The 26451-nt window shown below is 37.0% G+C and overlaps 1 protein-coding gene across 3 annotated transcripts in view; it reads left to right on the top strand.

Annotated features, from left to right (window-relative positions):
* The window catches only part of BTRC (beta-transducin repeat containing E3 ubiquitin protein ligase), a gene marked incomplete at both ends in the record, with an annotated part of 164247 nt that overhangs the window by 89842 nt on the left and 47954 nt on the right, over positions 1–26451 (top strand). For all 3 annotated transcript variants that reach the window (XM_084245064.1, XM_084245063.1, XM_084245062.1), the window contains one exon: positions 11888–11977. In XM_084245064.1, coding sequence (XP_084101190.1) covers positions 11888–11977 — 90 coding nt within the window. The remainder of the gene's footprint in view (positions 1–11887; positions 11978–26451) is intronic.

The following is a 26451-nucleotide window of genomic DNA, read 5'->3' as shown; positions in this document are numbered from 1 at the left end:
TTATACTATATCTTGTATTGCTATAGGGCTGCTGAACAGATTTCTTAAGCAGCTTTTTGCAAGGTTAAAAGAATGCAGCCTGGTAACAAGTTTGTGTCATTTTAAATATATACCTTCTAGTAAATAAGGAGAAGTCTGGCAATCAATCCCTTTTAGTGTGTTATATGTTTCACCTGACAACTAAACCTTCTATTGATTAGCCATTACTTTGTTAGATAATCCTATGTCATTGAATCCATTGTAAAAAATTAAACTCTTTAAAATGTTTTACCCTAGCAGCAGTGTGAAAATTGAAAACTTGTTCAGAATTACAGCCTGCTTTCACAAAGAAGGTAGTTTTCAGCAAGGCATCTTACTGGTTTATGCTTATGTGCTTTATATGCAATATAAAAATGTACTAAAGTACTCCAACGCAAAACTCTCTGCCTCTGGTTCAGCAATGAAGCTACCTTTTCAGATGTTGCTTGGGGACAGAACCAATCTTACCTGTGGCTATTATAGTCACCAGTTGGATTTTAGTGTAGAAGGAGTTTTATAATAGTAAAATACTTAATGTGTAATACTGAATTTTTTTAGCCCTTTTATTCTAGAGTCACCTAAGGACTTTGTCAAGTTTTAGTTCACTAATGTATGTGACTTGCTTGGGAGAGAAACAAGATGATATACCCATTTTATAGATGGAATGTCTAGAAAATAAAAGGCTATCTATAGCCTTACTCTAGAAACTCCCATAGGCCTGGAACAAGTTTCCTGAATCTATTTAATGTCCTGAGGGGGAAATGTTCTGAGTGGGAAATGAGGAAAACAAATTCATACTTTTATATTTTTATTAAAAAATGATACAGTGAATTATATAGGTATTAATTGTATAAATCAATTAATTTTTTATAAGTCTGCCCACCTGTATAACTACGACTCCAATGAAGCTGTGAAACATTATCATTACCCAAGAATTTCTTTTTTTTTTTTTAAAGATTTATTTATTTATTTATTTATTTATACAAGCACTGGGTACAGTCAGAAGTGCGGGAGGGTGAGAGAATTCACCAGAGCCAGAGCAGGGAGCAGATCAGGCAGAAGGACCGAAGTACACTGCTGAGGGGAGCAGCGGGCAGCAGGAGAGGTCTGCGCGCCATGTGGGACCCTCGCCCAGCAGTCGGGAATCAAACCGGCACTGCAGAGGCTGCGGGCAGCTTCGCAACCCAGCGCTCAACCACTGCGCCACCAGGGAGGCCCCCAAGAATTTCTTTTTGCCCCTTTCCACCTGATTTCCCAAACCCAGTGAATCAAACATGTGATGGCTTGCTGATTAGTTTTGCCTTTTCTAGAATTTCATGAAATAGAATATCTTTTTTTGAGGTCTGACTTTCAGCATGTGTTTATGAGACTCCTTTATGCTGCTGCGTTTATCAGTAGTTTATTGTTATGTAGTATATCCCATGTCCTAGAGTTTGTTTTCCAATCTTTCTATATATTCCTGAGCTATTAGCTGTGAATCTTCTTTATAAAGCTTTTTTGGTGAACATGTGTTGAATACTTTTTCACGTGCTTATTGGCTATTCAGACCTTTTCTTCTGTGAAGTATCTAAGGTTTGTTTTTTGTTTTTGCCATTTAAAAAAGTTGCATTGTCTGTCTTCTTATTGAGTTGTGGGACTCAACTGTATTGATTCTGGATACCAGTCCTTTGTCAGGCATGTGCTCTGAATATTTTCTTAGTCTACCTCTTTCTATTCTTGGTGTGTTTTGATGAGAAGTTTCTAGTTTTTTAAATAAAGCCCAGTCTATCAACCATTATCAATGACTGTGAAGATACTCTTCTAGGTTTTCTGCTAGAAGCTTTGTAAGTTTGAGCTTTTACCTTTAAGTTTGTGATTTATCATGAGTTAATTCTTATGTATGCTGTGAAGTAGAGTTTGGGTTCATTATTTTCCCCATACTTTCATTCAGTTGTTTTGGCACTATTGTTCAAAAGATTTTCATTTCCCCAATTTAATTATATGGGTGCTTTGTCAGAAATCAATTGACTGTACAATAATCTATTTCTAAACTGAATGCAGAGCAGAAGGTGACAGTGACTGAGGCACTAACAAGTCCCTACTTAAGTCCCTACATGACATAGAGGCAAACCCCAGGTCCTCTTATCTTTTTAGAGGTTTGTATCCTTGCACCAAATAACATAGTCTTAATTATTGTAGCTTTATAGAAGTCTTTTAAGTCAGGCAGTGTCGGTCCTCCATGTTTTTATTTTTATATTATTTTTATTTTTTAAGATTTATTTATTCATTTATTCATTTATTCATTTATTCATTTATTCATTTATTTATTTATGCAAGCGCTGGGTACAGTCAGAAGTACGGGAGGGTGAAAGAATTCACCAGAGCCAGAGCAAGGAGCAGAACAGGCAGAAGGACCGAGGTACACTGCTCAGGGGAGCAGCGGACGGCAGGAGAGGTCTGCGCGCCATGTGGTACCCTCCTCCTATAGCCGGGGAGCAGCCGGGGATCAAACTGGCGCCGCAGAGGCTGTGGGCAGCTTCACAACCCAGCACTCAACCACTGCGCCACCAGGGAGGCCCATGTTTTTATTTTTAATATTGGTTTTGGCTGTTCTAGATACTTTACATTTCTATATAAATATTCTGATCATTAAAAAACCCAAAAAGAGAATTGTTAAAACTATCAAAAAATATTATGATCATCTTAGTAATTTCTGCTAAAAGGTCTGTGGAATTTTGATGTGGATTTTATAGAAATTATATATCTATTTGAGTAGAATTAACCTCTCAATCATATTGAGTCTTATAGTCTGTAAACATGGTATATCCTTTTATTTGTCTTCTTAAAATTTTTCTAAGCAATGATTTTTAGTTTTTCAGTGTACATTCATTGTATAAAGTTTGTTAAATTTATTCCTGTGTATTTAATGTTTTTAGTGGTTTTATAATTTTTTATTTTCTATTTGTCACCAGAATATATAAATAAATTGATTTTTGATTGTTAGCCTTGTTTCCTGTCACTTGTGAATAAAAATAATTTTGTTTCTTCTTTTCCAACTTACCTGCCCTTTTTCCCCCCTTGTTTTATTTGAATGGCCAGCTTTGAATGTTGAATAGATGTAACAAGAAGAAATCTTTGCCTTTTCCCTGATCTTAGAGGGACAATATTAAGTCTTAACCATTAAATATATTGTTATTTGAAATTTTCTTTTGCCTTTTTATGAGATTGAGGAAATTTTCTTTTATTCTTAGCTTGCTGAGATTTTTATCATTACTAGATGTTTAATTTTGTGAAATGGTCTACCCCCTCATTCAGTTGCTATCATAAATTTACTTTATTAAGAATTTTTCTGTGTTCATGAGGGATGTTATTTACTTTTTAATATCTGTCAAGTTTTTTTTTTTAAAAGATTTATTTGTTTATGCATACAAGAGCTGGGGTGTAAGCCAGGGGTGTGTGTGGGGGGGTGAGAGGATTCACCAGAGACAGAGTAGAGAACAGAACAGGCAGACTGACTGAAATACACTGCAGAGCAGGTGATGCAGGAGAGGTCTGCTGTGCCATGTGGGTTGCTTCCTGGCTGGCCGGGGATCGAACTCATGCTGCAGAGGCTGCAGATTGCTTCATGGTGCTGTGCTTAAACCCCTTGCGCCACCAGGGAGGCCCAATATCTGTCATGTTGTGATGTCAGGTTTATGCTGCCCCCACAAAATGAGTAGGGAAGTCATCCCTTCCTCTTCTGTTTTCTTAAAGTGAGGGAGGGGAGATTTTTTTCTAACTATGTCAATTTCTTTAATAGATAATTAGATATAAAGCTATTCAAATTTTTTTATTGTGTCAGTTTTGGTAATTGTGTCTTTTAAGAAATTTGTTAATTTGTTAATATGTTTTATTTTTATTTTAATATTCAGATTATTCCACTTTGGGTTAATGAGAGCTCCTTTAGGCTGGCATATGTGGCTCCTTTGACATAGCTCCATTATACCATAAATATTTACAGGTTCATTTGTATTTTCCAGGTCCAGTTCTGGAATCAGGTATTTTTTCAGGGAGCTGTGGTTTCTTTTAGTGCAGAATGGTATTTTGAGCGATGTGTAAACATTAGCTTTTCTTTTACATATATATTGTTTATTTTGAAAACCATGTGTCCACACTGATAGCTCTACTTTTAGTCCAGCACCACAGATTTTTTCTAAATTCCTCTATTTTCAAATGTATAATTCTCTTTTCTAATATTAAATATCCTACCATTTGATTTCCCTTCTAGTACTTTAAAAATGTTGTTCCCTTGTCGACTAGGCTTTGTTTTTTATGGGAAAAGTCTGCTATAATTATTGTTGCACCCATGTATTATAGAATCTACTTTTCTTTCTCTGCTTTCAGATTATATCTTTATTTTTGGTTTTTGGGCCTAGATCTTGTTTTCTCTGTATATAATCTCCCTGAAGTTCACTGATTTTATATCAGTATTTCCAACAGTTTTCAAAAATTTGAGCAGTATTGGCCACTATTTCTAAAAATTAATTAATATATTTTTATATCACTGTTCTTTTTTTTTTTAAAAAAAGATTTATTTTATTTATTCAAGAGCTGGGGTACAGGCCAGAGGCACAGGAAGGTGAGAGGTTTCACCAGAGATAGAGCGGGGAGCAGAACAGGCAGATAGACCGAAACACACTGGTGAGGGGAGCAGTGGGCGAAACAGGAGAGGTCTGCTGCACCATGTGGGCAGCTCCCTGGCCGGCCAGGACTTGAACCCGTGCTGCAGAGGCTGCAGACAGCTTCACAGCACTGTGCTCAACTCGCTGTGCCACCGGGGAGGCCCTCATTGTTCATTTTTAAACGCTTGCTCCCCACCCCCTCAGGGGTAGTCCCCAAAGAATTTCCTTCACCAATACACCCTGGCCACTATTTTTATGACTTTTTTGTGTCCCATTCTTGCCTGCACTCATGGCTTCAATTATATATAAGTGAAGTTATTGCGAATTCTCCCACAGATGACTGAGACTTCATTTTATTTTCTTTTTCTCTCTCTATTCTTCAGTAAAGATAATTTCAATTAAACTGTCTTTAACTTCATTGGCCTTTTCTTCTGCTGTCCCAAACTGCTTTTAATCCCATCTAGTTAATTTCAGGTCATGTATTTTTAAATTCTAGAATTGCTGTTTATTCATTTTGGGTTTTCATTTTTCTAGCTATTTATTATAGCTTCTTTAGAGTCTGTGTGTGCTAATTCCCACAATAAAGTCATCTCAGGGTCATTTTCTATTGGTTTTTTCTCTTGACTATGAGTCTCACCTGCTTCTTCAGTCTCATAGTTTTTTATTGTATAGTATACATTATAAATGATACATTGCAGAGACTGTAGACACTTTTATCTTCCTCTAATTACATTACTTGTCAATCACTGTGACTTTGTAGAGTCTTGGTTTTACATTTGTTAGTGCATTTGTTTTGCTTTTTTTTAAAAGATTTTTTTTAATTTATTTATGCATACAAGACCTGGGGTACAGGCCAGAGGTGTGTGTGTGGCGGGGGTGTGTGTGTGAAAGGATTCACCAGAGACAGAGTAGGGAACAGAACTGGCAGATTGACCGAAGTATACTGCTGAGGGGAGGAGCGGGCGAGTCAGGAGAGGTCTGCTGCGCCATGTGGGTTGTTCCCTGGCCGGCTGGGGGGATTGAACTCGTGCCACAGAGGCTGTGGACAGCTTTGTACGTTGTGTCTTAATCCCTTGCACCACCAGGGAGGCCCTTGTTTTGTTTTTGTCCCTAGTCATAAAGACTTAATTATGGTCTCAATGCAGGGTCTTTCTGAATTTTCAGTGCAAAGTTTGAGATGTTTATTAAGCCTCTCTAACTTAGTAGGAATTAAGTTCTCAATTCTGTCTTGCTCATGTGTAGCAGCTAGAATCTGTTCTCCAAACTTTCAGTATTCTAGTTGTTGCTTTCCATTGGAATCCTTTGAGTCTTCCATGCATGAATATAGTTTGAGAGTTAGCCATGTATTTGAGGGGAATTCTGTATGCTTTTGATGCTTCCTCTCCTTCCCCCATGGCTCTCTCTGTTTTCTATGATTTTTCTTCTCAATTTCCAACCATATATCAGCCCTGAACTCCATACTCTGACATCTCAAGCCAACAGACTGTGGCTTTCTAATTTTATTTTAGTTACCCCGCACCAAGTGGACTAGTGAGTATCCTCAGAGATAAAAACATACAAACCCAGATTTCACCCACCATGGTTCTTTTTGTTCAAGGTCAGTCCATCCCTCCTTTCAGTTTCTGCCTATTTTTTTTTTTTAAGATTTGTTTATTTATTCATACAAGCACTGGGTACAGTCAGAAGCACGGGAGGGTGAGAGAATTCACCAGAGAGGGGAACAGAACAGGCAGACTGACGAAGTACACTGCTGAGGGGAACAGTGGGTGGCAGGAGAGGTCTGTGTGCCACGTGGTACCCTCGCCCAGCAGCCGGGGATTGAACTGGCGCTACAGAGGCTGTGGGCAGCTTCGCAACCCAGCACTCAACCGCTATGCCACCAGGGAGGCCCAGTTTCTGCCTATTTTAAAAACCCTTTACGTAGTTATTTTAAAATCTTTTTTGTTAACCTGTAGCAGGGTTTATCCAATACAAGCATCTCTGCCATTATTGGAATCAGAACCCCTTGGCATGAATTTTAATTTATTCAGTAACTATCAATTATGTCATAAGTGTCTTTTAAAAATACATTAAGTTTCATTAAATTTTCTTGTATTGTCTGTACATGCATAACAAATATTTTTGGTATTAGTAATTGCAAAAAAGGTACTGAACCTGGGACCCAAACATATATGTATACCAGTAGGCCTTACACACTGTGAAATATTCCCATTTATTCTTTTAAAGTGTATGGTTTTAAATAATTTCAACTTGAATGATACACAAATAAGAATATTTTTTAAGTTTAACCTGTTTTAAAAGAAAACAATTTTTATATTGTTTTCTTTTTACCTACCTAGTCTATTTCCAGTGAGTGACAATTGACCAAAAATAATTTAAAACAGCTGTGCATCCATTGCTTATATAAACAAATTAATAAGTAAATAAATGGGAGAAGAAATCATAACTCTTCATTACAGGAAAATTTCAATTAACAAAATGTAGAAGGAAAGGAAATTTATAAGTCTGCATTAGAACACTACATTAAATATTACCATAGGCACCAATGAATCCACCAGTGGATTCTAAAATGGACAGACAGAATTGAAGCAGAAGTAATATTTGCGTAGTCTCAAAAAATAAATCCTACAGGGGGGCCTCCCTGGTGGCAAAGGGGTTAAAGATAGCACTATCAAGCTATTACTAGCCACTGCAGCATGAATTTGATTCCCCAACGTGCCAGGGAGGTGACCCACATGACACAGCAGATCTCTCCTATCTCGTCCGCTACTCCCCTCAGCTGTGTATTTCAGTCTGCCTGCCTGTTCTGCTCCCCACTCTGTCTCTGGTGAATCCTCTCACTGCCCTCATCTCTGGCCTACACCCCAGCTCTTGTATGCATAAATAAATAAATCTTAAAAAAATAATTCCTACAGGGAGAATAGTACATTTAAAGTGGAAAAACTTAGCAGGACAGCCCTAGGCAAGTGATTAAGGTTAAAATCATTAGAAATACTTGCCAGCATACTCCTAACTTGATACACTGAGAAGGGCACATTACCTCTGCAGTGTCCTTCCCTCTCTATCAATCTGATCATGAGACAGACCCAATTTGAGGGACATTCTACATATTAACTAATCTGCTCTTCAGAAATGTCAGAGTCATGAAAGCCAAGCAAAGACTGAGGAGTTGTCACAGATTAGAGGAGACCGAGGAAACATGACAATTAAATACAGTGTAGACGCTTGCATTAGATACTGAACAGAAAAGGAAGGTTTGTGGGTAAAGTAGTGAAACTTAAATAAGTTATTTTTTTTTTTATAGAGGCATGTTTTATTTATTTATTTGTTTGTTTGTTTGCTTGTTTATACATGCACTGGGTACAGTCAGAAGCGCGGGAGGGTGAGGGAATTCACCAGAGCCAGAGCGGGGAGCAGAGCAGGCAGAAGCGAAGTACACCGCTGAGGGGAGCAGCGGGCGGCAGGAGAGGTCTGCGCCATGTGGGACCCTCCTCAGGTGGCCGGGGAGCAGCCGGGGATCGAACCGGCGCTGCAGAGGCCGCGGGCAGCTTCGCAACCCAGCGCTCAACCGCTGCGCCACCGGGGAGGCCCTTAAATAAGTTATTTATGCTGTGCTAAGTTAGGTTAGCTATTGACTAAGTTAGGTCCTTAGTTTTGATAAAATTTGTCCTGTGGTTAAGGCCATTAACATGAGGATGCTGGAAGAAGGGTATACAGGAATTCATACCTATTTTTGTAACTGTTCTGTGTAAATCTAGAATTTAAAACAATGTTGGTTATAAGAGATTATCAGTGTTTCAAGATTTTTCTCTTAATTTTAACACACGTATTTATAATAGTAGTTAAAGAGTGTTTCTGGACCAGCAGTATTAACATCAACTGGAAACTTGTTAAAAATGCAAATTCTTAGAAGCTCTGGGGATGGGATCTAGAAATCTGTGTTTTAATAAGCCATATGATTTCTGATGCATGCTAAAGTTTAAGGATCTAAAGGCTAAAATGAAACATTTTTATTAATGCTAGGTCATTATTAATGGTTACTTACTCTAAGTATAACCTGTGTTTTTTAAATTGTGATTAAATACATATAATACAACATTTGCATTTATCGATTTCAAAATGTAAATTTTAAACTATTATAAAGCAACAGTAATTAAAATAGTATGGTATTGGAATAAAAATAGACACATGAATAATGGAATAGAATCAGGAATCCAGAAATAAATCTGCACATATATTAGTACTTAATTTATGGCAAAGGAGCCACAACCATACAGTAAAGAAAGGAAAATCTCTTTAATGGAGTTGGTCAAACTGGACAGCTACTGGTAAAAGAATGAAACTGGATCACTCTCTAACTCTATACACAAAAATAAATTCAAAATAAATTAAAGGCCTCCCTGGTGGCACAAGGAGTTAAGCACTGCACTATGAAGCAATCCACAGCCTCTGCAGCATGAGTTCAATGCCTGGCCGGCCAGAGAAACCCACATGGTGCAGCAGACCTCTCCTGTCTTGTCTGCTGCTCCCCTCAGCAGTGTACTTCAGTTGGTCTGCCTGTTCTGTTCCCCACTTTGTCTCTGATGAATCCCCTCACCCCCCACATCTCTGGCCTGTACCCAGCTCTTGTATGCATAAATAAATAAATCTTTAAAAAAAAAATAAAAACTTGGCTATAAGATGTGAAATCATAAGTATATAGCAAGAAAAAAAGGTGATAAGGTCCATGACAGCAGTGATAGATGTGTTTTTGAGGACACATAAATAAATAAATTAGTGGACTACATCAAATTAAAAAGCCCTTGCACAGCTTTTTGCACAGAAATTATTGACTAACTAAAAAGATAGTTTACTAAACCGGAGAAGATATTTGCACATCACACATTCAATATCCAAGCTCTGTAAAGAACTCATACAATTTAACGACAGTGACTACAACAACTCGATTTTAAAGGGGCAGAAGGTCTGAGTAGATGCTTCTCCCAAAAGGATAAATAGATGGCTAGCAGACATAAAAAAAATGTTCAACACTTCTTTTTTTTTTTTTTAAGAGGCATGTTTTATTTATTTATTTATTTGTCAGTTTGTTTGTTTGTTTGTTTATACATGCAATGGGTACAGTCAGAAGCACGGGAGGGTGAGAGAATTCACCAGAGCCAGAGCGGGGAGCAGAGCAGGCAGAAGGACCGAAGCACACTGCTGAGGGGAGCATCGGGCTGCAGGAGAGGTCTGCGCGCCATGTGGGACCCTCCTCCGGTGGCCGGGGAGCAGCCGGGGATCGAACCGGCACTGCAGAGGCTGCAGGCAGCTTCGCAACCCAGCGCTCAACCGCTGCGCCACCAGGGAGGCCCTGTTCAACACTTCTTATTAGGAAAATGTAAATCAAAACCACAGTATCTCATCTCATACCTGTGAGAATGACATACATCAAAAAGACTACTAACAATAACTCTTGGCAAGGATATAGAGAAAGAGAAACCCTTATATACTGTTGGTAGGAATGCAAATAAACTGGTGTGGCCATTTTGCAAAGTTGTATGGATCTTCCTCAAAAACCTAAAATAGAGGGGCCTCCCCTGGTGGCTCAGCGGTTGAGCGCTGGGCTGCAAGGCTGCCCGCAGCCTCTGCAGTGCCGGTTCGTTCCCTGGCTGCTGGCAAGGGTCCCACAAAAAAAAAAAAAAATAGAATTAGCAGTCCCCCTTCTGGGTATCCAAAGAAGTCAACTTGAAGTGTTATGTGCACTGCAGGGTTTGTTGCAGCAATATTCACAGTAGCTAAGATCTAGAAGCAACCTAAGTGCCCACTGATAGATGATTGGACAAAGAAGGTGTATATATGTACACAATAGAATACTGTTCAGCTATAAGAAAAGATGAAATTTTACCATTTGTAATAAAATGGAAGGAACGCTAGGATAAATCGAAGCAAAAATAGAAAAAGATTTGATGATTTCACCTATATGGGCAGTATAAGGAAACTAAGCAGATAAATGGACAAAACCAAATGAAAATAAACTAGTGGACATTAGAAACCAAAATGGGATTGTTACCAAAGGTATAGAGGATGGAAGGTGGGAGTAAGGGTGGAGGGGGTATAATTAGTGGTGGTGTTTTGTTTTGTTTTGAACAGAGAAAAAAAATAAAGTAAGGGCATAACACCTATCTTAAAGAGATTTAAATGACATAATCTATGTAAAAGACATACCTCAGTCATTGGCACTTAGTAATTTCTAAATAAAAAAACAAACAAAAAACATTATCTCCCCTTTCTCCTAGACCCTGGCAACCACCATTCTACTTTCTGTCTCTATGATTTTTGACTAAGTATTTCATGTAAGTGGAGTCATATAATATTTATCTTTTAGTGAATGACTTATTTCACTTATCATTATATGCTCAAGGCTCATCCGTGTTGTAGTATATGGTAGAATTTATTTAATTTTTAAGAATGAAAACTATTCATTATATGTATATGCCATTTTGTTTTATCCATTCATCCTCCAGTGGACACCTGGATTGCTTCCACATTATTCCCAATTTTAGCTGTTGTAAATAATGCTGCTGTGAATGTGGATATACAATTATCTCTTCAAGGCTCTGCTTCCAGTTCTTTTGGGTACATACCTAAAAGTGGAATTGTCGGATCATATGGTAATTCTATTTTTAATTTTTTGAGGAACCTCCACTATACTGTTTTCCACAGCAGCTGTACCATTTTACATTCTCACTAATGGTGCATTCTTACCAAGAGTTCCAATTTCTCCACATCTTCGCCAACACGTTTCCTTTTTTTTTTTTTTTTTTTTTGATAGTAACCATCTAATGGGTATGAGTTGGTGTCTCCTAGTTTTGCATTTTTTGCATTACTTTGATGATCGGGGATGTTGAGCATCTTTTCGTGTGCTTTTTGGCCATTTGTTTATCTTCTTTGGGAGCAATGTCTGTTCAAGTCCATTACTCATTACTTCATAAATAAAACCATCTTCACTTTCTATACACACAGTAGAGCCACCACTACTCACATACTTGTTCATGGACACATCAGTGGGTCTTGTGGGCTCACTTTCTTTGTTTTCCCTCTGGGTCTTACTTAATACTCAGTTACCATAAATCTGAAATTTGCGCATAGGTTCTATCTGTGTGTGGATTTTGAGAAATAGTACAAGATTTAAAATTACATATGACACTATTTTAATATTTAAACCTGTTTCCAAAAAATTCTCTTTGCAGACTTATAACAGCTGTGCCAGACTCTGCTTAAACCAAGAAACAGTATGTCTAGCAGGCACTGCTATGAAGACTGAAAATTGTGTGGCCAAAGTGAGTAATTTTCATCTTCAATAATATTGTACCATATCATAACAGTTCTTTATAGATATCTTCACTCAATATTGCTATTTAAAAACTATTGTTATGGCTTATGTTTTAAAAAGAATATAGCAGACATCATTTTACCCAAAATAAATTATAAGTAGTAGTCTCCATCTCTTCAACAACAGCAGAATGTTTAAATTATGTATCCTGGATATACTTTAGACTACTTCATATTGCTTGGCACTAGTTATGGGTCATCACAAATAAGATTTATGTAAGACAATTTGCAGCAACATGGATGGAGCTGGAAGGGATCATGCTCAGCGAAATAAGCCAGAAAGAAAAAGAAAAATACCGGATGGTCTCACTCATAGCAGGAATCTAGAAAACTTAAATAAGGGACCAGGAAAAAGAATAACTATAAGAAAGAAAATATCAAAATCAACAAACAACTATGAACCAGAGACACTCTATGGGGGGTGGGGGGCGGGGAAGGAAGGATTGGGGTCAAAATAAGGGGGTTATAATTATATGGGGAATATAAAAATAAAATTTAAATTAAAAAGAGAAAAAAAGAAAAGCACAGGGTCTATTTAAAAAAAAGATTTATGTAAGAAAATACACATTGTTTTTACACATTGTTTTTACATTTGTTTGTAGTTTTTAAGTGTAATTAAGTATGGAGTACACTAGTGAAAGTTTGGAGAAATATGCTGTGAAAGTTCATTTATTATTATCACTATTCTTATTTACTGAATGGCCAGTAATAGAAATACTGCTTTTGGTAATCTTGATCTGAGTGATACTTAAATATAAGCTCTCTCATATATAAGTATGTATCATAGCTCTAGCTTCCATACAAAAAAACAATCTTATATATCAGAGACCCTAGACTTTTCATGTAAACTCTGGCTCAAATTTTCCAAGTTCTCTAATTATTTAGGAAGTTTGACCTAAATTTAGATGTTAGTCATTTTGACTACTCCAAGAGTAGGTAAAGTTCCAGTATGAACTCTTATTTTTTAACTTTTACTTTGCATATTGAAAATTACTGCCTTTATGACTATTCAGGGATTTGTCACTATTATAGCACTCCCAACTTTATTGTATTGGGTTGTTGGAAAAGTCAAGATGTATTTTTTCTGTGTTTTTCAAACAAAAATATGTCATCACTTTTCCAACAGCCCAATATTACACACTCAGACTCTCAGTTGCTTACTGTTAATTATTAGAGCCAGGCCTGATGTGTTGTCTTCACCCTTTGCTAAAAAATTCAAAGGACAGCAATATGTTTTATTATTTCAGTTTCATTTCTTAAAACATGTTGTAGTCTCTGGACCTGTTTTATTAACTGAAAATACACTATATAAAATATAACCACCTGATAATAATTCATATAAGAAATGTCAAAATTTGTTTAAAAAGATAATCAGTTGAATCTTTCAAATTAGAATGTCTTAATAATTTGCTACAAAATATGGATACTGTGAATTACACCTACATATTTTTCAGTCAGTCGTGAGTAGCCAGTGCTAATCAAGTCTATTTTATATCCAGTAGTTTGTCTGTTGAGATGGGGGGCAAGGATGAAGTTGCAATTATTTGGTCCTTTAGATGTAATCTTGCTCCTTTTTGGCCACACCACCATGTTTCATCACAAGTGGGTGACTTCTGGCTAAACAAGGTAAAATCTTAGCATGAGCACTGATCCAAGGACAGGGTGATGATTTTAATGAGTTTCCTTGAGTGCTGGCCAAGTGAGCATCTGTTCCTTTTGTTTTCTCCATATTTTGTAAAACAAGATCTCTAAGCTACATAGTTACATGTTTGTGTGTATTTATGTGATACTCCCACCCCCACCCTCTTCTTCGGTGGTGCATGGTTAGAAATCTTCTGGCATCTGGCACAATGGTGTAGTATTTTCTATGCTTTTGGGTGAGGAATTAAGGTTGCTTATTGCTGCTTATTAGTCTGTTTCCTTTGCTCCCAGATGGTGACCCCTTCATCCTACTCTTGCTTATTTTGACATTATTCTGACACCTGTATCCTTTCATCATCTCCTTGAATACCCTAATTCAGTAATGATTTCTATCTTTTCATGTTGGAACCCACCCAACTGTCTGGTTCCTTTATTGGCCTACATCCTCTCTTGTGGTTTATTGCTTCAGATTTGAGCCAAATAATCAGTTGTTCAGTGGCAAATAAAAACATATAAGTGAAAAAAGTTCTGTCTTACAACAGCCTTCAGTGAGGTACAGGAAATAAGAAAGAACTTTTCCTGTTTTATTTACATGTGTTACATGTTTCTCATCATTCTTGACTGTTTCTGTTGACCTCATTTTTTGCTTGACCTTTGAAAGGTAATGACTTGCCATTGTTTCATAGGTCAGCTAGCTGGTCCCTATTTCCTACTCTTTACCTTAGCCCTTAACTGAATAGTTTCATCTGCTACACATATGACTTGCAGTGTTTTTTTACTGGATACAAGTGTCGCTTTTTCAAATTGTGCTCCAAAGTGGTCTTGAGTGCCCATCCATCTCCTTGTGTGAACAGTATGAAATAGTGATATCCAATAAGAGTGACTTTGGTTGGAATGCAGAAGCTAATTAGAGTCTAAAAGCTTATTGTTGAATTTTAGAGAAGACATTAATACCAGTTAGTCCCATAAAAACAGTGATATTATTATGTTCAAACCTCTCCAGTAGATTGTATGTTATTCTTCTTTGCCAAAATATCTTATAATAAATGTCTTACAATAGCTCTATGAAAATGAACCCATTAGTCCTCTTTAGAATACAAGAAAACAAAGTTGTAGGAGAAACCACAGCCATTCCCGCTTTAGTAATAATCATATGAATCTCTAACTTGAAGAATGGCACCTAAGAAAATATTTAAAGATAAAAATGGAGCAGGGGTCATTTTATCAGTATAACTTAATCCAAGTGATATTTGAAGGCATTGAAACACTGCATTTTCCTCAGAAGTCTTTCTTTTTACTAATTATAGTCCTATAGTTCATGAGTTTTGTGGTTGGAACACGATGAGCTCTGTATTTATTGTAGTTTTAAGTGGACAGTCATTATTGACCGCCAACTTAGTCTTTAGAATCAATAATAACGTTGTACCTAATTGTCAACCTTCACGATGTTTTTAATTGGTAAAGAAAGCTAACTGGAAAAATGAAGAGCATAAATTTTTCATGTTATCTTTTTATTGATTTTATTTAGACATTACAGAAATTTTTGGCTTCAGTCTTCCCCCTAATTTATCCCCACCCCCCCCCAACACAAACACACTCACACTCATAAACACATACAATTAAAATTGAGTTGTTTGAACACTTTTACCTAGATTCCTGCCCAGGTAGAAGTTCTGCTTCTTTATGTTTAGAAAACAAACCTCTTCAGTAGCCCTTTGTAGAGGATTCTATATTGTAGTAGTTGTTTGCTGTTTTTTACTTGAGACCAATAATCTGTTTGCAACTGACTGAGACAGAAAAATGTGATGTTCCTTTCTACTCACTCCAGATTTTGATAGAAGACTTGTTTTATTTATTTCCAAAATTATATCCGCAGGAAACAAGCTGTTTAAATTCAGATTATGCTGAAGCAAAATGGTCCTGGTATGAGAAGCAACGTGCTGTTTTACGAGCACAGAGTCCCTTTTCTCATAACTGATTGATAGTAAATATTTTCCTGAAGAATTATTGCCAACCATGAACAGTGCAACTGTTTCACTTTTTTTCTGTGCTACTTGCTGTACCAGCCATTGTCGGTAATTAAGATCTACAATTCACAATGCAGACGTTTGCACTTCCTCTGGGTCTGCGCTATTTATAAGGCATTTCAGCTGTTCAGAGTTTCTTTTGAGTTTTAAACTACATGTTAACAGGCTTCTTTAATATACTGTTCCACAAGTAGCATGTCAGATGGTCCGTTCTTTTCTACAGATTCCTCTATCCATTCTAAATGTTAGCTTTGTAGGGAATATATTAAGATTTAACCATGTCATTGAGGCCGATATGGTTACAGAAACTCTGGAGTGTAACATGTTACGCATTAGGCTTATTGCTATTTCAAAAAGGAAGGAATAAAGTTCAGAAGTAATTTTTTTTTCTTTCATCTTTAAATGTTCACATGAATTTAATGAGTGTTAATGGGGGTTACAGAAATGTTCTGAGAAATACTAGTAAAGTAACTTTTTCAAGCTCACTTTGATGTCAAGAACCTTCATTATAGATAAGAATTGTATGATTGTCAGATTAAGGATGCAAGAATCCATAATCTTCTATACATGTATGATATTTAAGAAAACATAGATGGAACACCAAAAATGGTTCAGCAGATTGACTGTATGTTTGTTGTGTGAATAGTTTCAGGAACCCTAAGTAGGACATGCCATTGGAGAGGAAAGTATGGAATCCTCGTCTGCATTAAAATAAGTGAAAGTCAAAGTCATTTTCAACTATTTCAAGAGTTAATTTCATAGGAAAAAAGGACTGTTGTGAGAATCTTCATGAATTAAGACTTAGAGTCGCAGTAACTGCTTGCAGTCTCCTTGCTACTTGAACTCATTGTTCAACATACAAGAAAAAGAAATAAGAAACTGAAAATTGTCAACAAAATATGTTTAAAACTGTGCCCTGTATGGGGAATCACACTAGTTCATTCTAAGCCTCTTTTGAAGTCAACTGCATTGATGCTGCACATTCACTGCCAGCCTCTTCCAGCAGAGCAGATCTGCAGACGAAGGCAGGACAGGGGTTTCAGTGCTGATTTCTTGATGGCCCCTTGAACACTGAGCTCTTACAAAGCCTTTCCAAGACAGTTTTATTTGCCAAAACCTAAAACTTTTTTAAGTTCCTTTGAATGACAGTGTTTTTGTAAACTTTTTCCCCACTGAGTGAACTCTTTATGGCCCTTTTTTTTTTTTTTTTTAAAGATAGTAGCAGCAGTGCAACTGTTGAGAACCACTGATATATCTGAGACACTTCAAGATGCTAGGACCTATTCACATTTCTATCTAGCCAGGGAGCTAATAAGATTGAGTTTGTCTTTGCGGATTGATCTAGATTAGCATGAGCCCAAGTGTCTTCCTCAGTGAAAAAGGAAAAAGGTTGGGAGAGAGAAGGGTGGAGGAAGAAAGTTCTTCATCAAGAATTGACTGCAGTATTGCCTGCTGATGCATGTCGGATCACCCGCACCGAGAGATCACATGGCTTCTCCAAAAGTCAAACGATCAATTCGCCTCGTTTTGGCTCTGTACTTAATGCACAAACAGTGCGATCTGCAGGGCTGTAATTGCATTGTTAGGGCCAAGGAACAAGCCTGTGCCTTTTCAGCAGACAGCTGGCAGGGAGAGAGGCATGTTGTTAGGAAAGAGAGAGGCAAGGCAAATAAAATTACTGCTAACGCTCAGAGATCGGCAGGAGTCCTACTTGCCTAATCTTACCGGTGGGAGCAAGCGGCTGTTGTAATCCAATTATAGCAGCATAAGCAATTTGTTAGACACTCCGCATAATGTAACAATTTCCCAATAAACTCTGACTTGTAATAACGTCGGCAAGAGTCCGCATAAATCTGCCCGAATGGTGGGGGCTGGAGCATTCGGCTGGGGGCTTGTAATTGGCGCCATCAGCACGTTTTGCGGAGTGCAGTATGGTGCAGTCTTTTAGTGCAGGAATTTTAAGGAGAAAAGCATGGCACACGTTTCTTAGAAAAAGAAAAGTGGCCATTAAAGGGGGAGCAGTAAGAAGGGCATATTCTTGCCTTCACATTACCTAGGAATCTTGGTGTAGAAAGGAACAGGAGGAAGCCATGTTTCCTTCTAATTCTGAAGGGGGAGAAAGGGGGGCTAGTGTGTAGATTAAATTCCTTTATTTAAAAGACACCAGTTTCTATTATTTATGCCCTCCTTCTCCAGCCCCCTCCCAATACTGTTCAGGTAGCATTTATGTAACATTTTAACAAAAATGTCCATAGCCAGACATGTCTAGAAATGTCAGTTTAAATATATTTTCTTCTAGATTTTATCATTTTATTTACAGCAAGAAAATATATTCTTTGTGCCCAGGACAAATCTTATTAAAAACAAAAAATAGTACCTCATTGAGTATCAAACCTTTTTGCAGAGTTCTGCCTTTGGCTTTAGGAAACCATCTCTCATTGAAGGGTTTAAAAACCTAGCTTGTTGTTTGCTTAGCTGACTTTACTATCCGGCTCATTTTCCAATTCTGAGATATAGTATGAATATGTATGATGTTAGGATTAGTAATCTTTCTTGTTGACTACGTATGTTGTACAAAAATATAGTTTTTCTTATTTAAAACTATACCTGTATGATAATTACAGAAATAATTTTTATTCCTAAGTCATAAAATTTCTGTTTTGGAAAAATATTTGTTGTACTGTAGAGCAAAACAGAATCCATTATTTATTGATTGATGAGAGGTTTTAGTCATAGAATAGAGTTTCTTATTTATATGAGGTATGTAAAAGGTGAAGAGTACTCATAGATTTGAATTAGTAGACATATTTTCATGCTACTGAGTGTGTATTAAATGTTATCAACTTTCTTATGCCAACCCAACTCTTCATTGTTGTTAATTTGTGTCAAGACTCAGCTTCTGAGATAAGAACAGGATTCTTCAAAATATCATATTGTCGTGGGTATTATTACAATAAATATTTGCTTTCCGTAAAAACATCTTCTGAACCAAATGCTGCCTTGTTTGACTAGAGCTACATCAATAAGCTGCAGTGCCTCTAATAAAGCCACTCAGTGTCTGGGTTTAACTAATGGCTGATTTTCATGGCTTTGACAGTGAGCTGTGTGCGTTATTTTCTCCTGATATTGTAAAAATAATGAGAGCAAATTAGAACAATCAGTTTACACAGATAGCTCCTGATTGGAGGCGATGGGCAATATGGCAGCAGGTAATCCATCTTCGGGCTCCTGTCACATTAACTTCAGCAGTGTGAAAAGATCAGGTGGGGTAAGCAGGGATCCTGCCCAATCGGAACACTGAAATTAATGAGAAGAGCATTGTTCTGTGATCAACCTTTTAATTAGCAAGACTGGAAATGGAGGGAGTGATGAAGGCAGAGTAACACAGCTGCACTGGGCCAGGCACAATTCCTGAAGAGGAAAATAAAAAGAATCTGTGGGTTTTATGTTACACTTCAATGCTGTAGACAAACAGTGTATTTCCATTCTAGAGCTGTTTGATAGAGATGCTATCTGCTTTTTAAAATAACATCACAAATACGGTTGATGTATAGCTATAATTCTACAATGGTTATTTAGGATTTTGATTACTTACACAGTCTTTGGCATTGTACTATGCATTTTAAAAATCAGCAAACCAAAGAAATTTTTAAAAGCTTTGACTTATCAATCCCCACTGTTCTACCTCTCCAAGTTAGAGTTTTCCTTGGAAGTAGCATGAGAGTTTTCTTGTTTGAGCACTTATGTCACTTGGGGTTGTTTAAAAGAGGAGCAAAATCTAGGTAATAAACTATGGCATATTTAAATTATGTTCCTTTCCTGATTTTATTAGGAAATTTACTATTTTTTCCTCCCTCTATACCATTGACTTCTCAGTGTTAGAGATTGTGTTATTTCAATTTATATAATTGAAAATTGAATATCAATGAAGTGTGGTGTTTATAACAGGAAGATGGGATGAAAATCTATGCCGTAACTGAGACTAAAGGCTGATTCATCCATTTAAAGTTATACTAAAATTATAACCTTGGTAATCATCCCTGTAGTATTAGAAAATATATTATAAGGCTATGGAAGACATTAAGGAGCCAGATTTTCTCTGCCAAATAAATCAATGCTGAAAACAGGTGAAGTGCCTTTGTTAGACTTTAAACTTTGGAAAAGTATATAAAATCATCAGGATGTGCATGTAGTATTTTAGTCTTTATACCTTAACCTTTGGTGACGCAAGTAATATTATACAGGTTATGTCAATGAATTTGGATATCTTTTGAAGATATATAAAATAAATGTTTTCTTGATGTTAACAGCTTGTTGGCTTAGGCATTTATTTAAAATAAATTTGTGGGGCCTCCCCGGTGGCGCAGCGGTTGAGCGCTGGGTTGCGAAGCTGCCCGCAGCCTCTGCGGCGCCGGTTCGATCCCCGGCTGCTCCCCGGCCACCGGAGGAGGGTCCCACATGGCGCGCAGACCTCTCCTGCCGCCCGCTGCTCCCCTCAGCAGTGTGCTTCGGTCCTTCTGCCTGCTCTGCTCCCCGCTCTGGCTCTGGTGAATTCTCTCACCCTCCCGCGCTTCTGACTGTACCCAGTGCATGTATAAACCAAACAAACAAACAAACAAACAAACAAACAAATAAATAAATAAATAAGACATGCCTCTAGAAAATTAAAAAAAATAAATAAATAAAATAAATTTGTGAGAATTTATACAAGTCAGTTTTCAGGAACCAACTGAGTACAGAATCAGAAAAGAACTTCATGGTATGAAATATTCGGGTTAGGGCCTATCTGGTGGCACAGGCAGCTGAGCACCGCACTATGAAGCTGTCAGCAGCGCAGGTTCAATCCTGGCCGGCTGGGGAGAAACCCACATGGCGCAGCAGACCTTTCCTGTCTCGCCCGCTGCTCCCCTCAGCAGTGTATTTCATCAGTCTGCCTGTTCTGTTCTCTGCTCTGTCTCTGGTGAATCCTCTCACCCTATTGCACATCTGGCCTGTACCCTGGTTCTTATATAAATAAATAAATCTCTTTTAAAAAAATTAAAAAAAAAAGAAATATTCAGGTTGGATATAAGGTGATCTTTTCTTTTCATAGTTAATATCTAACTAATGGTTATAGCTTTGCCGTCCTAAGATACTATATTTATAGAATGTAAGTCCACTACTATACCTCTATACAGAAATAACAGAACAAAGGCACTTCACCTTCCCCTAGGACCTAGTTCCCTACTCTTTTTATCTCCAAAATTCTTCAGCATAGCTCTTGGAATTCTGTCAGAAATCTGATTTTTATTTTATTTTTAGACTGATAGTGAACTTTACCTAAAATACTCATTTAGATGTATATTTATCAGTATTTTAGCATTAGTGACTTTACACTAAGTAGTCTCTGGGACTTTCCCCCTAACACTCTACGAGAGTAGTGCTATTGTTCACATTAATATTTCAAAACCTATTGTTAGAAGTTTGCATTATACTTTTCTGCATTCCCTACTCTGGAAGACAAATTTTTTATTCTTACAGCTTTTATGGATTTTTGTGACTGTTCATTCTCCTCTCTCCTACTTTGACAGTTTCAGAAGCCTGGGCACATAAGCAGCCCATGAACAAATATGTTCTTAGTCATATGGTATAAACAGATCACTTACAAAGCTGGCGAAACCCGAGCTCTCCCTTTGAACCTTTCTATATGTGTGAGCTCAGGATTCATACATGTAAAATTTTATATCCTGACTTCAGCTTGTTAAAGCAAATGAACACTGAATTTAAATGACTATCCCACTATTCACATGTCTACCAAAATAAATTGTATTTCCTCTATTTCCTATGATACTGGAATTCCACCTGACTTAATAGTCTTGCCAATAGTCATACTTGCTTACCATTAGAGTTCTTTTCCAGTTGTAATTTGCTTTTTTAGATCAGTGTTAAAATAGATCTCCTCTTTCTGAAGGCATCTTTATTTTGTTTATGCTAATATTTACAGAAATGCCTAACAAGCTGAATGACTTAAGAAACTCCTTTCTAATTTTCTAATAAAGCAAGAGTAACCAAGTCACCTAAAATCTACTAATCCCAACTTCACCAATAGGCCTCATTTTAGAGAAATTTTCATTAGTCTAGTCCTTATGTATTTAAACTTTTTAAGTCTGGAAATAGTCAAATCTCTGAGGCTATGCTAGTCACTAATTCTTTCTATTTCCCCACATCTCTTGCCCCTGATTTTTAGTTTTGAAGATGTTCCTAAAAATGTAATTGGAAAATTTTCATTTTCTTTCCCATATATCTTTAGAATGGAAGACCTCTATCTTTTTTTCTTTTCCAACTTTGTACCAAAAAGTTTGAAGAGAGAGACTACATTAATATTTTTTTTAATTTTTATTTATTTATTTTTTAATAGAGGCATGTTTTATTTATTTGTTTGTTTGTTTGTTTGTTCGTTTATACATGCACTGGGTACAGTCAGAAGCGCGGGAGGGTGAGAGAATTCACCAGAGCCAGAGCGGGGAGCAGAGCAGGCAGAAGGACCGAAGGACACTGCTGAGGGGAGCAGCGGGCGGCAGGGGAGGTCTGCGTGCCATGTGGGACGCAGAGCAGCCAGGGAGCAGCCGGGGATCAAACCGGCACTGCAGAGGCTGCGGGCAGCTTCGCAACCCAGCGCTCAACCGCTGCGCCACCGGGGAGGCCCTACATTAATATTTATTAGCACTCAGTATTTAAGCCCTATGGTGATAGCTAGCTCCATTATCTACTTCAGTTCTAATGTTCTAATGTGAACCTATGAGGTGAATTGTATTACCCCTATTTTACAGATAAGGAACCTAAAGCTTAGTGAAGTTAAACCTTCCCTAACTTTTCATATCTCTATGTTGTACAATCAAGTTTTAAACTCAGATCTCTCTGACTTCAGAGTCCTTATTCTACTATCCATGTTGCCTTCCAAGTATTTGGAGGCCCTGTGTGTCTTTCCCAACCATTGTATTTGACTTCACACCAAGAAACATTTCTAGCTTTTATCTATTGGATTTCTGTAGCACATTTGACATCTAGCAAATATTTCTTCATCTTTCTCACCTCTCCCCACCCCTTTACTATTTGTAAAGTATCTGATTCTGACTGAACTAAGCCAAGTAGTATATTCAGAAAATGTAATTATTTCTATTCTGGGTTACTTAATCATAATTCTGTTATGTGACTTTAAATGCTTACTCAACCAAAGAAACCAGTCATACAATTTGCCTTTGAAGAAGGTAAGTTGGAGACTGGGGATCGTGGAAGGGATATCTATTGCCTACCATGTGCATTTGTTACTTATTAAAATAAATTGTGCAGTTATGAAAGTATTACTAAATAAATGCTTACTCAATTATAATTACCTACCTTCAAAGACATGGGTCTTCGAAGGATCTAAAATGACATCTCTACTTCACTTTCTATTTCCTACATATAAAACGAATGGTACACTATGACTCTTACACAGCTAGGTAAAGGTAGTGACTCATATCTTAGTAATTGTTTTAGAAGTTGTTTGGCAGAAACAAACTTTTAGATTATAGAAATAAAATGGTGCTCACCAGAGGAGAAGAGGAAAGGTGGGGGGCAGGAGGGATAAGTCGAGTAAAGGGGATCAGTTGTATGGTGGAGGATGGAAATTACACTTTTGGTGGTAATCATAATGTAGTATATACAGATGTCAAATTATAATGCTGTAGGGGCCTCCCTGATGGCCAGGGGTTAAGTTTCAGCGCTATGACCACAGCCTGAGTTCAATTCCTAGCTAGGGAGTTAACCCCCATATGGTGCAGCAGACCTCTACTGTCTTGCCTGCTGCTCCCCACTCTGTCTCTGGTGAATCCTCTCACCCCCACAACTCTGGCCTACACCCCTGTTCTTCTACAGAAAAATAAATTTAAAAAAATGAAAAAACAATTTATAAAGCTATATACCAGAGTCCTATGTAATGTTATGAACCACTGTTACTTCAATAAAAATTGAAATTTAAAAAATAAAAAGTTGTTTTGGAATACAGATCTCATCCTGCCATCTATGTCAGGATTTACCACATAAGCATATATTAACAAACAGTAATGTTGAAATATTTCTAGAAGAATGAACATAAATTTAATTATGTTTTACACCTCAAACATCACTTCCTAACTTTATCTGCATTTTCTTGGAATATCTTATAGCAAAAGAGATTTAATTTTAAAAGATTTTTTTTTCAAAACCTGGGGGAAAGGCAAAAAGGAAATATAGAAAGAAAACCATGTTTAAAAAGAGATGGTTCCTGCAGTGTTAACTATGAAGTGTGTAGCGTGACTCTGTAATGGAATATCATGGCAGGGGGTATGATACTGTAAATAAGATGAATATGCCACTTGTGGATTAATGGGCAACCTAAAGAGTGGCTTTATTTACATCTTATGTGTGAGGTTCATTTTTAGTTTGTGTGTTCTCTTATTGTTGTAACTGGAATACTTACAAACCTGCCAATTTAATTAGGAAACTTAAAAAATCCATTCCCTTAAATCTCTCTCTCTCTCTCTCTCTCTCTCTCTCTCTCTCTCTCTCTCTCTCTCTCTCTCTCATACACACACACACACAATAGAACTAGTGTGATGTCATTTTAGACTTTAAAATTGATAGATTGAAGGAGTCTTATTTTCCTTTGTGTAATACTTCAGGAGAAAGAGGTAGGTTCGAGAAATACAACTATTGTAGGTATAGAGACCACATGTATTCAGGTTACAAGTAGATTCCATTGCAGTGATTGTTTTGTTGATAGGGGATACTTTGCAAAGATTTGGATACTCAGTAATGTAAACTTGAATATATCTAGCCTGGGACATTTTAGAAGCCATGGGTTCAACATTATAACATGAAAAGTGCAGTAAGAATAAATTCTAAGTGAGAATCATATAAGTAATTTTTAAGTCAACTGTTTAGGTTACTGTTGATTGCCAATTAATACTATCATTTATTAATACTATCATTTATCATTTATTAATACTATCATTTATTCAAATGTTTGAGATTTAAATTATTTGCTTTCTGCTTCCCCTCAATTAAAAGTATATATACAGGTTATGTATGAAAGGTAAATTGTATGTAAAAGTAAGTTACCTTAATTGAAGAGTTTGAATAGGGCTGATTTTCACTTGCAGAAGATAGATTCTCAAATTATGTTTGCTGACTCTGACATCTAAACCAAAAATGTATCAAATATATTTTGAAAGTATTAAAAAACCCAGAGATTGTATCATCAAATTTGATAGCCATTTGCTCCATTATTTATTGAATGTTTACAGTGTGCTGGAAACTGGTCTAGAGGTTTTATCATACATTCTCACTAAAATCCTCATGGCAGTCTAAGTATACAGCCACATTTTACATGAAAATAAACGATCACTTGAGGTAGGTATGTTACAAAACTGAAATTTGAATCCAAATTGACCCCATCACTGTGTACTTTGAATCACTCACTGTATTTTGTGAATTTTAGTACATAGAAACTAGGGTAAAATGTAGCAAATGGGGGATTATCTAAAAAGATCTCTATAGCACCTATAAATGTTAACAATTTACTAATAAGTAGCCAGTACAAATTGGTAATGTAAAATCATGATACAGTGATACATTTTAGGATATATTCTCATGCACTTGCAGTATTATCCTTCTCAGCATTCCATATGAGATGATAAAAATTAAAAATATTCAATTAGCAACCACAAAAAAAGTAAAACTGTTCATTGAACCTTGTAATCTCTTATTGTCTGTTAGGCTTTTCTTTTCAAGCTTTGATTGTGTGTAATAAAACTGTTGCTTAATTAATGCTAGGGTTCTGAAGCCTTTGGATGACACAAAACAGAGTGAAGAGGGGAAACCAAGAGGCAGCATCAAGTAGCTTTACTGTTGTATTAATTTAGTTCTCTCCTCCTTGTGATATACAACTCCCAACAGATACTAGGTGAACTGAAAGAAAAGCAGTGAATCCTCTCATAGGAAAAACACAACTTTGTGATTGAGGCTCTCTGTAGGTTCATGAATCACTGTTTTCACATAATATTTCCCCCCTAGTTTGAGCTGCCCTTGGAATGAATGGTGGCCATGTTTTTGTGACCAGCAGATACAATGCAAAACCAAACCAAATGGTGAGTTGGCATTATGGCTCCATGGTACATGCAGGAAAGGGCCAGGACTGATGTCCATGGCATACAGAAGGATGCTTGTGCATAACCAGAGCATGAGAGAGGAAGTTGTACTGACTTGTTATCTCCATTTAGAATGCAAAAAAAAAAAAAGGTAAAACTTTACCTGAAAGGGCCTCCCCTGGTGGTGCAGGCGGTTGAGCGCAGTGCTGTGAAGCTGTCTGCAGCTTCCGCAGCACCGGTTCGATCCTGGGCCAGCGGGCGAGGGTCCCACATGGTGCAGCAGACCTCTCCTGTCTCTCCGCTGCTCCTCTCAGCAGTGTATTTTGTCAGTCTGCCTGTTCTGTTCCCCATTCTGTCTCTGGTGAATCCTCTCACCCTCCTGCGCATCTGGCCTGTGCCCCAGTTCTTGTATAAATGAATAAATAAATCTTAAAAAAAAAAAACTTTACCTGAAAAATTATAAAATTGTCTTTAATTATGAATTTACTTTTTGAGGAACCCTCATCCTTTAAAAAAAAAAAGGGTTGATGGCAATGTTAATTTTATATTATAACTCAAAAATATAGTTTCTTTTTTTTTTTTAAATGAAGACTTTAAATTTTTTTT

Source organism: Talpa europaea (genome assembly GCF_964194135.1).
Source record: "Talpa europaea genome assembly, chromosome: 10".
NCBI classification, from domain to species: domain Eukaryota; kingdom Metazoa; phylum Chordata; class Mammalia; order Eulipotyphla; family Talpidae; genus Talpa; species Talpa europaea.
The sequence above is the reverse complement of the archived record's forward strand: the minus strand, read 5'-3'. Positions and strand labels throughout refer to the sequence as shown.